A 13,925-nucleotide genomic window follows, 5' to 3' on the forward strand; every position below is an offset into this window, starting at 1 on the left:
GATTATGATGCAATGGTTCAAAATATGTTATTGTCGGTCTGACAACAGAGACATAAAACTGTTTCATTTTTAATCAAATCAATATTTTTTTTCAAATAATGCAATGCATCTAAATAATTTAATGTGATATTAAATGCATCTTAATAGTATAATTTTAATGACCTCATCTGTTGACATGGCACTGGTGAATTGGAGACCTTTTGCAAACATATTTAAATGATCAAATGTTTTCTGCTGGGTCACTTTACATGTGTGTTTATTATAGGAAAGAGCACAGCACATATTTGCAAATTCATCTAAATACTCCTCTCAACAGTGTGGAATGAATGGCTTTTAGATGTTTCTTATCATTATATCACTGCAAAGTGTTGCCAAATCTTTTTTTTTTTAGAACAAAAACAATTTTCTTGTGGATATGTTACATCACTGAATAATGTACACTCAATACTGTGAACATGAGCAAAGAGTTGCGGACAAGGACAGAAATTCTTTTAATGGTCACTGGGGTCCCTAATAACATATACAGAAAATAATACTTGTTTTGATCATCATTTATTTTATTGTATGAATCTTCACACTATATTAGCTGATTAATTCTGGGCTGCATGATTTTACAGTTGGACTGGCAGTGCTCAGTTCCTGACAGTAGGGTAACTGGCAAAGACGGTGGTCCAGTAGTAAACCAAGCGAGTTCTCAACATCTTCTTCACACTGTTCTTGTTCATCTTATTGTTGATTTCCAGATACTGATGGCCAGGGTTGGAGAACTCAGGCCAGGTTATGGGAACCTTGGACTCGCCTGTGTTGGGATTCCTGTGAAGGAGAGCGAATGGGAGAGTGAAGTAAGAATTGATATTTTGATATTTCTTAACGGAGATGTACACAGGGCTTAGTTTTAAATAATTTAAAATATAATACAATTCACTTTTTGCCATGTATATTTTTAATAAGTAGCGGCCAGAATAATATGTTTTATTTTTACAGAAATATAAACTCACTGGCCACTTTATTAGGTACATCTGCCCAACTGCTTGTTAACGTAAATTTCTAATCAGCCAAGCACAGGGCAGCAACTCATGGTCAAGATGATCTGCTGCAGTTCAAACAGAGCATCAGAATGGGGAAGAAAGGTGATTTAAGTGACTTTGAACATGGCATGGTTGTTGAGGCCAGACGGGCTGGTCTGAGTATTTCAGAAACTGCTGATCTACTGGGATTTTCACGCACAACCATCTCTAGGGTTTATAGAGAATGGTCCGAAAAAGGTAAAGTATCCAGTGAGCAGCAGTTCTGTGGATGCAAATGCCTTGTTGATGTCAGAAGTTAGAGGAGAATGGCCAGACTGGTTTGAGCTGGCAAAGGCAACAGTAACTCAAATAACCACTCATCACAACCAAGGTATGCAGAAGAGCATCTCTGAATGCACAACACATCGAACCTTGAGGTGGATGGACTACAGCAGCAGAAGACCACACCGGGTGCCACTTCTGTCAGCTAAGAGCAGGAATCTGAGGCTACAATTCACACAAGGTCACCAAAATTGGACAATAGAAGGTTGGAAAAACGTTGCCTGGTCTGATGAGTCTCCATTTCTGCTGTGATATTTGGATGCTAGGGTCAGAATTTGGCATCAACAACATGAAAGCATGGATCCATCCTGCCTTGTTCCATCCATCAACGGCTGGTGGTGGTGCTGTAATGGTGTGGGGGATATTTTCTTGGCACACTTTAGGCCCAATAATACTTAATGAACATCGTGTCAACACCACAGCCTACCTAAGTATTGTTGCTACATCCAGCAGGATAACGCTTCATGTCATAAATCGTGAATCATCTCAGACTGGTTTCTTGAACATGACAATGAGTTCACTGTACTCAAATGGCGTCCACAGTTGCCAGATGTCGATGCTATCATGTCAATATGAATCAAAATCTTTGTGGAATTTTCCAATACCTCATTGAATCGATGCCACGATGGATTAAGGCAGTTCTGAAGGTAAAAGAGGGTCCAACCTTATACTTATAAGGCTAATAAAGTGGCAGAAGAGTGTATATTAGACTGAATGGCAACGGAATATTATTTTAGCAATATTTAGACATTAATTTTCACAAAGGTAGACACTTGTGTTTATTTTATTCCATGGCAGTATTCAAAGTCGCCTCCTATACCCTTAACTTGTGCACTATTTGATAGAGCAGCCATTTGTAGTGGAGTCTGGAACTATAGTGGACATTCTGAGGTGCACTCAATCATTACCACAATAACAAGTGTGCAACTCCAGCCGCCTTTCCACTGCATATGACATCCGGACACGATTGTCGGTTGGTCACATATGGTCTAGTTGCAGAAGTTCAAATATTTTAACGGATTTGTTGCTCAAATCGGATCCAAATTTTCCACATAGGGAGATGATCATAACCCCACGCAGCTCCTGGACTACTCTCCATTGGAAATTAATGACTTGTGGTTTGTCGTTTGCTGTGAAAAGGCTTCTTTAGAGTTCGTGTGCCTAATAATTTTCTGTGTCTGATGGCGTCCACAGCAGAATCGTATTGATGTAAGTTTCAAAATCAAATATTTTTTATTTAAAGTAACATTTGGATAAATAACAGAAATCAAAAGCGCTTGGCTTTCACTAATACACAGCTCAATATGTGTTAAATAACTATCACAGCGTCTGACCAAGAAAATCAAATCTGTCTGAGGGATTTATCAACCAGGAAAGCACAAACAGTATGCCTTCCAGTTCACTCCTTCTCTATATTAGGGGACTAATGTAGTGACTAGCGAAAGTACAGTGTATATGTATATAACATCACTTTTGCTAATTAAATTTTATGTGGACTCCAAAATGAGATGCTTTCATGTTTTATTTTTAAATATTTTTAATGTTTACTTACCCTGTTTGAGCAAAATTGGTCCAGTAGGCAATCATGTATTTGGAGACGTCCCGATGGCGAGGGAAGTAGCCCAAAGGAGTGGTGAAAGGCTTTCCAAACACATACTGAAGTTCTTCAGCGTGGTCAGCGCCCATCCACAGAGGGTAGACAGGGATACGAGAACTCTCACTGAACAGGTACGAGTAGGTTCGGGCAGATCTAATGAGGAGAAATGCTTGTTTTAAGGTTTCTACTATTCACTGAGATGTCAGTAAATAACAAAGTCAGCTTACTTGGCATTGTCACTATGGAGGTACAGGACTGCTTGCGTTGGCACCAGGAAGATGTAGTCTGTCTCCATTTCCACAACTGTCTTCTTGATTTCCTCTTTGTTAGGTTTACTACCCCAGTTGACTGTGTACTCCTGAAAAGTTGCAATACCAGCATCCTGGCCTCTGTCTTTAGACAGGGCAGTAGCGAGAGCCTGGACCTCCTCTCTGTTATAAATCGATAACATTTTTAAAAAAATCATGTTTCTAGTTCATATCATTATATCATTATTTGACAAGTGTAGTTTCCTGTGCTGAAGATATGAGCTTATCTCTTTGTTAAAAGGCCAATTTCCTTTAGTGTACATCACTGTTTTTTCCATAATGGAAGCTTTGTCATTTTAATTGTGTATATATTCCCATCCAAAAAGATTTTTTTAAATGCATAATAAAGTTTAAATGTTTGGAATCAATAAGATTCTTTTTTAGGCATTTATAATACTAAAAATTAATACAGAACTCAAATAAATGAGTTCTTTTGAACTTTCTATTGGTCAAACAATCTTAAAAATTCAAGGTTTCCACAAAAGCTTGATAATATTAAGCTTCCCGAGCTCCAAATTAGCATATTATGATGATTTCTGAAGAATTAATGACTTTGCTAAGACAGGAATAAGTTATATAAAACACTTATTTTCTTTTGTAATAATATTTCAGAGTATTACTGTTTTACTGTATGTTTAATCAATCAAATGCTTTTTCTTCTTCAAAAAAAGAAAATCTTACCAACCTCAATCTTCTAAACTTACAAAAACTTCTAAACTCTTTTAAAAAATACAAAAAATTACCATATTGGTAAAAAAACTAAAATAAAGTATTTGAAGAGCCCATATTATGGGTTTTTAAAAATGCCCTTCCATGTAGTGTGTAACACAGCTCTAAGTGAAGTGAAATATCCAGCTAAGGCTTAAATCTGTAAGTGTACAGTGTTTAAAACTATTGATTCATCTATAAAAGAGTCGACTCATAGTGCTTCAAACGAGTCGTCTTGATAACGAGTCATTAGGTGTTTCGCAATGACGCGGCTACGAAACACAAGCCTCGCCAGTAGTTACGCGCACAAACCCGGGAGATTTGAAACCTGCGGCCCCGCCCACTAACACAGAAAAACACTAGACACACACACACAGACGCCGCCGGTCGAATGAAGTCACGCTGTGCTCAGATGGATAATATTGACAGTCTCTACCCAAAGATGAAACTGTGAAGAGTCAGTGGTTGAGGTTTATTCACTAGTGTAAGTAAGTGCGATTAAAATTGTTGCCTCGTTTACTCTAGCTTGCAAATTATGTATTTATTGTGTTTTGTTACTTGTTAACCTGGTACAGTACACGCGGTTACTCTTTATATTCTCATATCGCATGTAAGCCACGTTGAAAACGCGACGCGTGCCGCTTTGTTTACGGATTTAACGTTAAATGCTTTTGTGAGCTCGCGTTCCACTGCCGTTTGTCGTTGCTATGGCCATCGTAAGCTAGGAGACAGGAGACTCGTGTCGATCTCCCTAGTTCTGAGAAGGAGCGTGATGTGTGTGTGTTTGTGTGTGTGAGAAAAAGAGCAGGTCGAGTGTGTGACGGCTAGGAGACAGGAGACTCGCGTCGCTCTCCCTAGTTCTTCTGAGGAGCGGTGTGTGTGTGTGTGTGTGTGTGTGAGAGAGATAGAGAGAGAGAAAAAGAGCAGGTAGAGTGTGTGACGGCTAGGAGACTCGCGTCGATCTCCCCAGTTCTTCTGAGGAGGGTTGTGTGTGTGTGTGTGTGTGAAAAAAGCCTTACACTATAAAGCGTGTATGCACTGTGACTACTTTTATATTGTTGATTAGCAGCTGGGCATTTCACTCTGCCTCGCGCTGAAGCCTGTCACTGTCAACCAATCACAGCAGGCTGTCATTGGTCCAATCAGCGCAGATTAGCTTCGCGCTGAGGAGGGGTTTGGGAACAAATGAATCGCTGAACGATTCATATGAGAGTCGCTGGGATAATTAGGTAAAAATAAATGCAGATTATAAGACCATGAAAGTGTTTTTTGACCTTGCATGCATATTAGACTGTTGTTGGAGACCCTTACAACAAAAATATGACCCTATTTCATGTATAATATGGGCTCTTTAAAATGATTCCTGAAGACTTACTCAGTTGTGGTCGCGAGAGCATTGTTGATCGTGGGAATATCAAGGGTGGCAAAGAGGTGTCCATCCATGTCATTGACTCCAGCGATGTAGTCGATGTCAGCAGCGTTCCTGAAAAGAGTTTCAGGCTCATCAGGGATTAATTCACCATCGATGACGGGGGACAGATACAGATTGTGCACAATGGGTTCTGAAAAAGATAGAATATCTTGATTTTGCATTGTATTTACTGTTTTTGCCAGCGTTATTAAGTAATCATAAAATTATAAATATATCTGTTACATTAAAGTGAATATATTATTAATATTAATGTAAAAAATATTTCATTCAAATTTTTATTCTTAGCTGTACGATCACACGCTTTTCTAACTTCTGTCGTTTGTCTTGTTTATTTTCTCATTTTTCATTAATTCAACTTTTTAAACTTCTAATCAAAGAAGATAAAAGAAGTTCACTGTGAGTGTATATAGGGTATTAAATCAGGTTCAGTATGAACATTACTTCTATATGAACACAAGCAATAATTTGCTGACTGCAGTTCACTTAATGGCCACTGGTTTCACTAATACATTCATTCCTTCATTAATTTTGCTTCGGTGCTGCAAGGTGCTCTATGCAAGTTTTTTACTTTTCTAAAGCATAAAAATACCGTAATATGATTGCAGATATTCAAGAAACATGCTTTGTTTATCTGAAAAACAATGCTAATGTCAGTTATTCTGTTTTGAAAATGTGCATTCTGTGCTTGAACATCTGTCTTTGTTTTGGTCCATTAACTCGCCCAATGCTAATTTAGCCAATTATATTTCAACACCCAGGGTTGCCTTGGTGGAAAACAGAGTATTTTATTCAGTCATTCAGAAAAGCTCTTGAAAGTGCTTGAAATGCAACCTCCGGTGGACAATAGCAAACTCTGAAATGAGACGTGGATTCAGAGTTCCACATGAGGTGGTTATTATTTAGTCAATAGTATAAATATTACAAATGTAAACATTAGGTGAGCAGGTTACATTGTAACCCTGTGTCCCAACTACACGCTACTGTGATGAGATTTGCAGTGATAAGCAGTTTTAGTGTTTGCACCAGACTTAACGCGACAGAAATGTAAATAAAGCCATTCAGAAGCACAGAATAGTGCACTCACTGCACTTCAACGAAATGTAGTATGACAATAAATCTTATGTGAAATGGCATTTAAACTCGCATTATTAGCATTTAACACTGAATAAAGCACATGAGGTGTACCTGAGGTGATCATTATCATAGTTCTGTTTTTCAGCTGCAAGAAATAGAGGCCATTTCTAAAATATAAATTTCAGGTGTTGGTTAGGAAAAAACTACTTTTAATATGTACAATATTCCTTATATTGCGTGCCGTTGCTTTTATTTAGAACATGATTTTAATCAGCCTTTAGGCTCATTAGTCAGGCATGCTCTTGTTGATGTCGTCAATCTGGCAACCTGTGCTTGCGTGAAGTCATCAGAGGAGGGCCTGAGTGAAAATGTGTTTTGAACCAGGGGTGCAATACCTTGTTCAGCCTTTAATACACGAGTTTCTGAATTTTGCATATATAAAAACTCCCATAAATGTGGAAGTAAAATAATGACAGAATTGTAACTGTTCTTGAACGATTGCATTAAACAATCTTATAAAGGTCTAAATATGGACAAATAGAGACTGAATGTTTACCAGTAGCAGATGTAGCAAGCCTCACTTTCCCAGCAAGAGTTACAACCTTTGGATCTGTCCTTCTCAGACAGGCCACCATCCCGCTGTCAGTGGGACATCCTACTTTCTTGGCAATCTAAAATGGCAAACACACACACACACACACACACACACACACGCACACACACACACACACACACACAAGAAATTAGAAATCATAAATAAATCAACAAGCTCATCAAATGCACTGTACTTAGTGTTTAGGTCTGAAAGAGGCACACTGGTGAAGGTGAAGCTCACCTCCTCAGCAAATTTTCTTGGATTTCTGTTGATGGCCCAGGGACAGAGAGCAACGCCACTCTGAGAGATGGCTCTGCGGATCAGGCCTTTGTTTTTAGGAGAAAGAATCTGCGCAGGATGATATGAACACAAATCTTAGAAGCTCTTATGGATTTTGGTTAAGTAAGTTAAGTGAGTAAGCATATCAAATAGCAAGGCTTATGCAAAACTCTCACATTAAAATGTATTACATAAGCATGCAAACAGAAAATAAAATAAACAAAATTTAGAACCTGGAGGCTGACACTGGTAGACCCGGCTGACTCCCCAAAGATGGTAATGTTGTCTGGATTTCCACCGAAAGCCTTGATGTTCCTGTGAACCCAGGCGATTGCAGCATGCTGATCCCACAGACCATAGTTTCCTATAAACCAGGACATGCTCAGGTTGTCATTTAAATACCCAATCATGTCAATCAATCATGCTTACATATACAGTATGGTCCACTAATCCATACTAAAGGGACATGATATCAGAAATAACAAGGTGCATTGGAAGAAATATAGTATATTCCATGCTTTTATGACTTCTAGGCTGGATTACTGTAATGCTCTGTTTGCTGGCTGCCCAGCATCATCTATTACCAACTTCAGCTAGTATAAAATGCAGCTGCCAGAGTTCTTACCGGGTCTAGAAAATATGATCATATCACCCCAATTTTATCCTTCTTACACTGGCTGCCTGTTAAGTTTCTTATTGATTTTAAAATATTGCTTCTTACCTATAAAGCTTTAAATAATCTAGCTCCTGTTTATCTAACCAACCTTCTGTCTCACTACAATCCAACTCGCTCTTTAAGATCTCAAAACTCAGGGCTTCTGGTAGTACGTAGAAAAGCAAAGCCAAGTAAAGGGGGTGGAGCCTTCTCATTTATGGCTCCTAAACTCTGGAATAGCCTTCCTGATAATGTCCGAGGCTCAGACACACTCTCGCAGTTTAAAACTAGATTAAAGACCTATCTTTTTAGTAAAGCACACACTCAATGCATCACATAATGGTATGATGCATGAATGTGCTCCACGCAGGTTTCTGCATCTCGTTTATATAAACCATGAACAGCAGCTACGCTAATTATTCTCTTTATTCTCTATTTTCACCTGGGGATACTCATCCCGAGGCCCCCAGAGTTTATGCAGTGCCACTGATGCGATCCAAGACCCACGACGAAATGATCCAAAGGTTCCCATAATCCTGGACCAGGCCATATCCTGAGCAGCTGCTGTGGTGGTCATGGAGGAGTGGAGAGCATGATTCCTGTGACGCTCCAGGGACAGACGAGTCTCACTGACATCCAGCGTTCTCCAGCCTCCGGCGCCTAGACTGCAGCTCTGCACAAGACGTTTGGCCAGAGGAGAAATGGTCATGCCCAACCTAGCCTGGCTTCTCTCGAGGTTTTTTAATTCTTCACTTTCGCCAATTGGTGAAGTTTTTTTTTTCCTCGCCGCTGTCGCCACTGGCTTGCATGGTTCGGGACATGTAGAGCTACGCATCGATGGATTTGCTCTTCAGTGTTTGGACTCTCAGCAGTGAATAATAAACCACACTGAACTGAGCTAAACTGAACTGAACTTAAACTCTGAAAACTGGACTGACACAGTTTCAATTTACTATAATCTTCTATGTGTAGCTGCTTTGACACAATCTACATTGTAAAAGCGCTATAGAAATAAAGGTGAATTGAATTGAAATATGAAAAAAATTGTTGGCAAAAATTTTTCATCCCTAAAAGAAATGTTGTGTAAATGATGGGGCAAAATGAGACCGAATAAATGAGCTTGCATTGGAAAGATTTGGTGTTTTCTTGAATAACTTTTAAATTGCCCTTCATTAACTTTGCAGAAATATCCAAATGGTCTCTTTATTTATTCCATAGAAAGACCGCATTTTTTGGTCTGTGGTGGGTAAAAAATGTATATATAAAAGTAACTTTGTGCTTCTCACTTGTGTGTTTTTAAGAAATTATTATTATTAAAGGGACAGTTAACCCAAAAATGAAAATTCTATAGTCTAAACTTTTATACATTTCTTTCTTCTGTCAAACACAAAACAAGATATTCTGAGGAATGTTGGACAAAAGCTGCCATTGACATCCAAAGTAGGAACAAAAACACTATGGAAGTCAATGGCTATTTTTTCAGAAAATCATCTTTTGTGTTCAGGTTTGTGACAAGTGAAGGGTGAATAAATGATGAGAGAATTTTCACTTTTGGCTGAACTATCCCTTTAGCATTACATTTGTTTACATTATTTTTGTTAACAAATAGACCTTCGAATTTGTCTTTACAGAAAGTTGTGTGAGTGAACCCAAAATTATTGAGGGGGATTGAAAAAATAAATCACAGAAAAACTAATTTCCCTTCCATCTCATTTGTCCCCTCATTATTATGTTCTCTTAGAGGGGGCTGCGTTTAGATTTTTGTATGTCTCCAAATCAAAATTCTAATTTAGCTTCTTACCAGGTGCGTCAGCATCTCCGGTGCTGAGAAATCCCATGGATCCGACACGGTAGTTGAACGTCACCACGATGACATTTCCTCTATCTGCAATCTCCTCTCCATCATACAGGTAGTTGTCCAAGAAGTTTGCTCCCTGACCACCGCCAAGCAGGAAGCCACCACCATAGATGAACACCATAACAGGCATATTGTAGGAAACTAGAGGGTGTCAGTCCAGAGAGGGTAAACATAGTCATTTGGATACGTTTGAATTATAAAACTGGAATATTTTACCAACCTACCTTGAAGCTGTACATGATATAACTTTATTTAAATCAATGGCTAAGAGCTGGATTAAAACAAACCAGAGCTGTACACATCGATAAGTTTAGTATAGTATTATTCAAATTATTTATTTGTATGCTTCCAGCATTGTGTTTGCAATATGCATTTAGTTTCATTTTAAATGTACACACAGTATGTGTAATAATGTCACATTTCAAGGTAAGTAGAATGCTTTGCTTGTTTTCTTTTTGCTTTTCTTTAAAAAAAAGACTTAAAATGTCTATAGATGAATTGGCATGAGCTATATTCTCAATTTACAACAAGGAATATTTTCCTTGTCTGGACTGTTTTGTAATGCTGTCCATATTCCATGACACAATAGAACCCTATTGAATTTCATTGTATGCAATTCGATTGTATTTTTTTTTTTTTGTTGACTTTATGGTGTTGCTAATAACGCAGTTCTGAATTCTACTTTGTCTTGTGAATGAATAAAAGTTTTGCCTTACCAGTTTTCCCATGAGGGACCCAGATGTTCAGGTACAGACAGTCTTCACTGCCCACGGTATCGGTTTGAAGGAGATTGAGCTGAATACACCTCTTACTATAGTCAGTGGCTTTCAGGACACCTGTGCAGGTAAAGTTAGCAAGAGCACACTATATCAGTACTCACTTATTTTATTCCCTAGTAGAAGCACAACTTGTAGGCCCCACCCAAAAAAATCACACCTTCCCAGCCAGGGTGAGGAACCGGCTTCTGCAGTCTGCCAGGTGGAGCGGCAAAGGGGATACCCTTAAACACGTCCATGTAGCGGAGAAGACCAACACTATGACTCTTTCCCTGCACCATCCCTCCTTCAGTGAGCACAGCTCCCAACTGCAATATATTTACAGGTCAGTTATTATCAGGGGCGAATTTCGCCAATAAGTGAGGTAAGCGGCTGCTTAGGGCCCCAAGAAATCTGGGGGCCCCCCAAAAATATTTAGAAGTATAAATTATACCTATGAACTAAATATAACATTGTTTTCTACCATATTTTGTACGGTGAGAGTTAAACAAATACAATTTTAATGTAATTAAATATTATTTACTATACAATCAAACATAATTGTGTTCATTCATTTATGTATTTTCCTTCGGCTTAGTCCCTTTATTCATCAGAGGTCACAGTGGAATGAACTGCCAACTTATCCAGCATTTGTTTTACACAGCCGATGCCCTTCCAGCTGCAACCCAGTACTGGGAAAATATCATTTTATTATAATAATGTAATGTTATGTAATAATAATAATGTAATGTTATGTAATAATAATAATAATGTAATGTTATGTAATAATAATGTTACAAAATTAAATATCCATCATGGAGCAGTCCAGCAGTCAAATTGATAAAAGAATTTTTTATTATTTTGGTCACACTTTACAATAAGGTTCATTAGTTAATGTTAGTTAATGCATTTACTAACATGAACAAACAATGAACAATACATTTATTACAGTATTTGTTCATGTCAGTTAACGTTACTTAATGAAAATACAGTTGTTCATTGTTAGTTCATGTTAACTCACTGTGCGTTAACTAATGTTAACAAGCATGGACTTGGATGTTAATATTGCATTAGTAAATGTTCAATTATGATTAATAAATTCTGTATGAGTGTTGTTCATGATTCGTTCATGTTAGTAAATGCATTAACTAATGATCCTTATTGTAAAGTGTTACCATTATTTTTAGTTGTAAATTCATTTTAAGAAAACTAATCATTTAAAATGTAGAGATTGCAGTAATTTTAAATGTCGAAAAAAAACAGCAATATAAATAAAAATTCTATAAAAGTAGAAAAGGTGCATTTCAGTACTTGGGGCCCCTTGGCTGGAATTGCTTAGGGCCCCAAAATCACTAAATCTGCCCCCTGGTTATTGTCAGATGTATAGAGTAGCATTTTAGACACTTGTCTTGTCACTTACTTTATGTAAAACACAAAACACTGCAGTTTCAGGGTTAGAATATATGGAAGCCTGCTTTCACAATAATTGCTATTAAAAGGGATAGTTCACCTGAAAATAAAAATTCTGTCACTTTTTATTGACTCCTCGTGTGTTTCAAAACTTTGAGTTTCTTTCTTCTGTTGAACACAAACAAACAATAACCTGTAACCATTGACTTCTATAGTGTTTGTTTATTTCTACGATGGAAGTAAATGGTTACAGGTTTTCAGTTTTCTTCAAAACATTGGTTTGTGTTCCACAGAAGAAAGAAACTCATAAAGGTTTGGAACCACTTGAAGGTATTTTGAGTAAATTGTAATTTTGGGGTGAACTATCACTCTAACATTTCATAATTCTGACAGAATTTCGAGGTTGTATCTTAGTTATAAATGTGTTTTTACAAGTTATAATTGCACGCTTATATCTAGCAATGCAAGACATAAATGCTTAATATGGAAGAAAAGGTCTGCTCTGTGAGATATTGTTTTACTATAACTGTTAAGCATCATACTATAAAATATTACACAATATTTTATATAAAAAAGGAATATTTGCAAAAATAACTGTTGAAATTTTTTGTAACCTCAATATTTTGCCAGCTTTGGTTCTGGATCATAAGTAGTTTTTCCTTAAAACGTAATATTTTTACAGACATGAGAATGACTTTTAAGTGACTGACATTTTACACTAATTCAGTTTGTCTATATTATTGTACTTTAATGTTTTAATAGCACAAACATTATTATTGTTACTTATACTTGGGAAAAATCAGGACTTACAGAAGCTCCATGTGCAGTCCCTAGGAAGAGGGCGGCAGAGATGAAAACTCCCAGCATCATCATCATCAGCAGACGGTGGCTGCAAGTGTGGCACTGAAAGGATTTCTGTCCGCTTTTATAAACAGGTCAGATCATATCTCACTTTCAAGGTGTGCCAAAGCCATATCTTACTCCAAAAGTACACAGTCTCTGGAGTAACTGGAGAACATGTGTGCTGTTAAGTCAAACTCTCATGGAAAAATTAGTGAATATTTATCAATGGTAAAAAAAACAATTGTGTCAACTTGCAGTGTAATGCAACAAAGATTTCATCAACCAAAGCACTGAATCATTAATTCACAATCTGACAAATTGATGACTATAATTCATTGATTTCTGTATAAGTATTCAGAACTTGGTTCAAGGACCTTTGGCTTTTAAGTGTTATATCATGACAAACTTTCGGAGGGGTTTCTGACATTCATTTTCTAGATCCTCTTACGCTCTGTCAGTTGAGATGAGAATTGTCTGTAGATTATAATTGGTGGATTATGCATTGATGTATGATTAGGTTTAAATCTGAGCTCTGGCTGGCCCACTCAAGGTCATTTATAGAGTCCTTCACTCCTGCATTGTCTTGGTTGTGCACTTGGGGTGTTGTAGATGAACTTTCAGCCCAGTCTAAGGTTCTGAGCAGTCTTTATTCTCTATAAAGTATTAGAGATGCCCAAAGTAGGACCGGCAGGCCAAAGTTGGCCCATGGTAACCCGCCATGCCATCTGAAAAAAGAGGGGGAAAATGACGGGGAGGTCAGCCTCTTCAATTGTAAGTCGCTTTGGACAAAAGCGTCAAAGAAAAGGATATAGATACTTCTGCAGCATAACACGTTATGTTACAACATGAAATAAAAAAAAAATAAAGGCGATAAATAATTGCATAAATGGATGCCACTGTGCATGTGTGTGTAATCATATGACATTTTGATAAAGCTGGTGAACTGCGTGTCAAGGTACTTTTGTTTCAAAAAATTTGTCCACAGTCAGTCCATTGATGAAAAGAATTTAACAACCAAATGGTAAAAGAGTAAAAGGTAATTTTTTACTTTGAAATTTACTA

General features: G+C 37.5%; 1 protein-coding gene across 1 annotated transcript; it reads right to left on the reverse strand.

Moving 5' to 3' along the window:
* Positions 1 to 536: 536 nt before the first annotated feature.
* On the reverse strand, positions 537 to 12,940 carry LOC130214223 (bile salt-activated lipase-like). Its single transcript, XM_056445802.1, has 11 exons — positions 12,831 to 12,940; positions 10,792 to 10,939; positions 10,572 to 10,691; positions 9,799 to 9,996; positions 7,576 to 7,706; positions 7,304 to 7,411; positions 7,025 to 7,139; positions 5,338 to 5,524; positions 3,174 to 3,377; positions 2,902 to 3,099; positions 537 to 813 (listed from the first exon to the last, which is right to left on the reverse strand). The coding sequence occupies exons 1-11, from the start codon at positions 12,894 to 12,896 to the stop codon at positions 633 to 635; spliced, it is 1,656 nt and encodes a 551-aa protein (XP_056301777.1). The 5' UTR covers positions 12,897 to 12,940; the 3' UTR covers positions 537 to 632.
* Between the last annotated feature and the right edge of the window lie 985 nt (positions 12,941 to 13,925).

The sequence above is a fragment of the Danio aesculapii genome, chromosome 21 (assembly GCF_903798145.1).
Source record: "Danio aesculapii chromosome 21, fDanAes4.1, whole genome shotgun sequence".
Taxonomy (NCBI): Eukaryota; Metazoa; Chordata; class Actinopteri; order Cypriniformes; family Danionidae; genus Danio; species Danio aesculapii.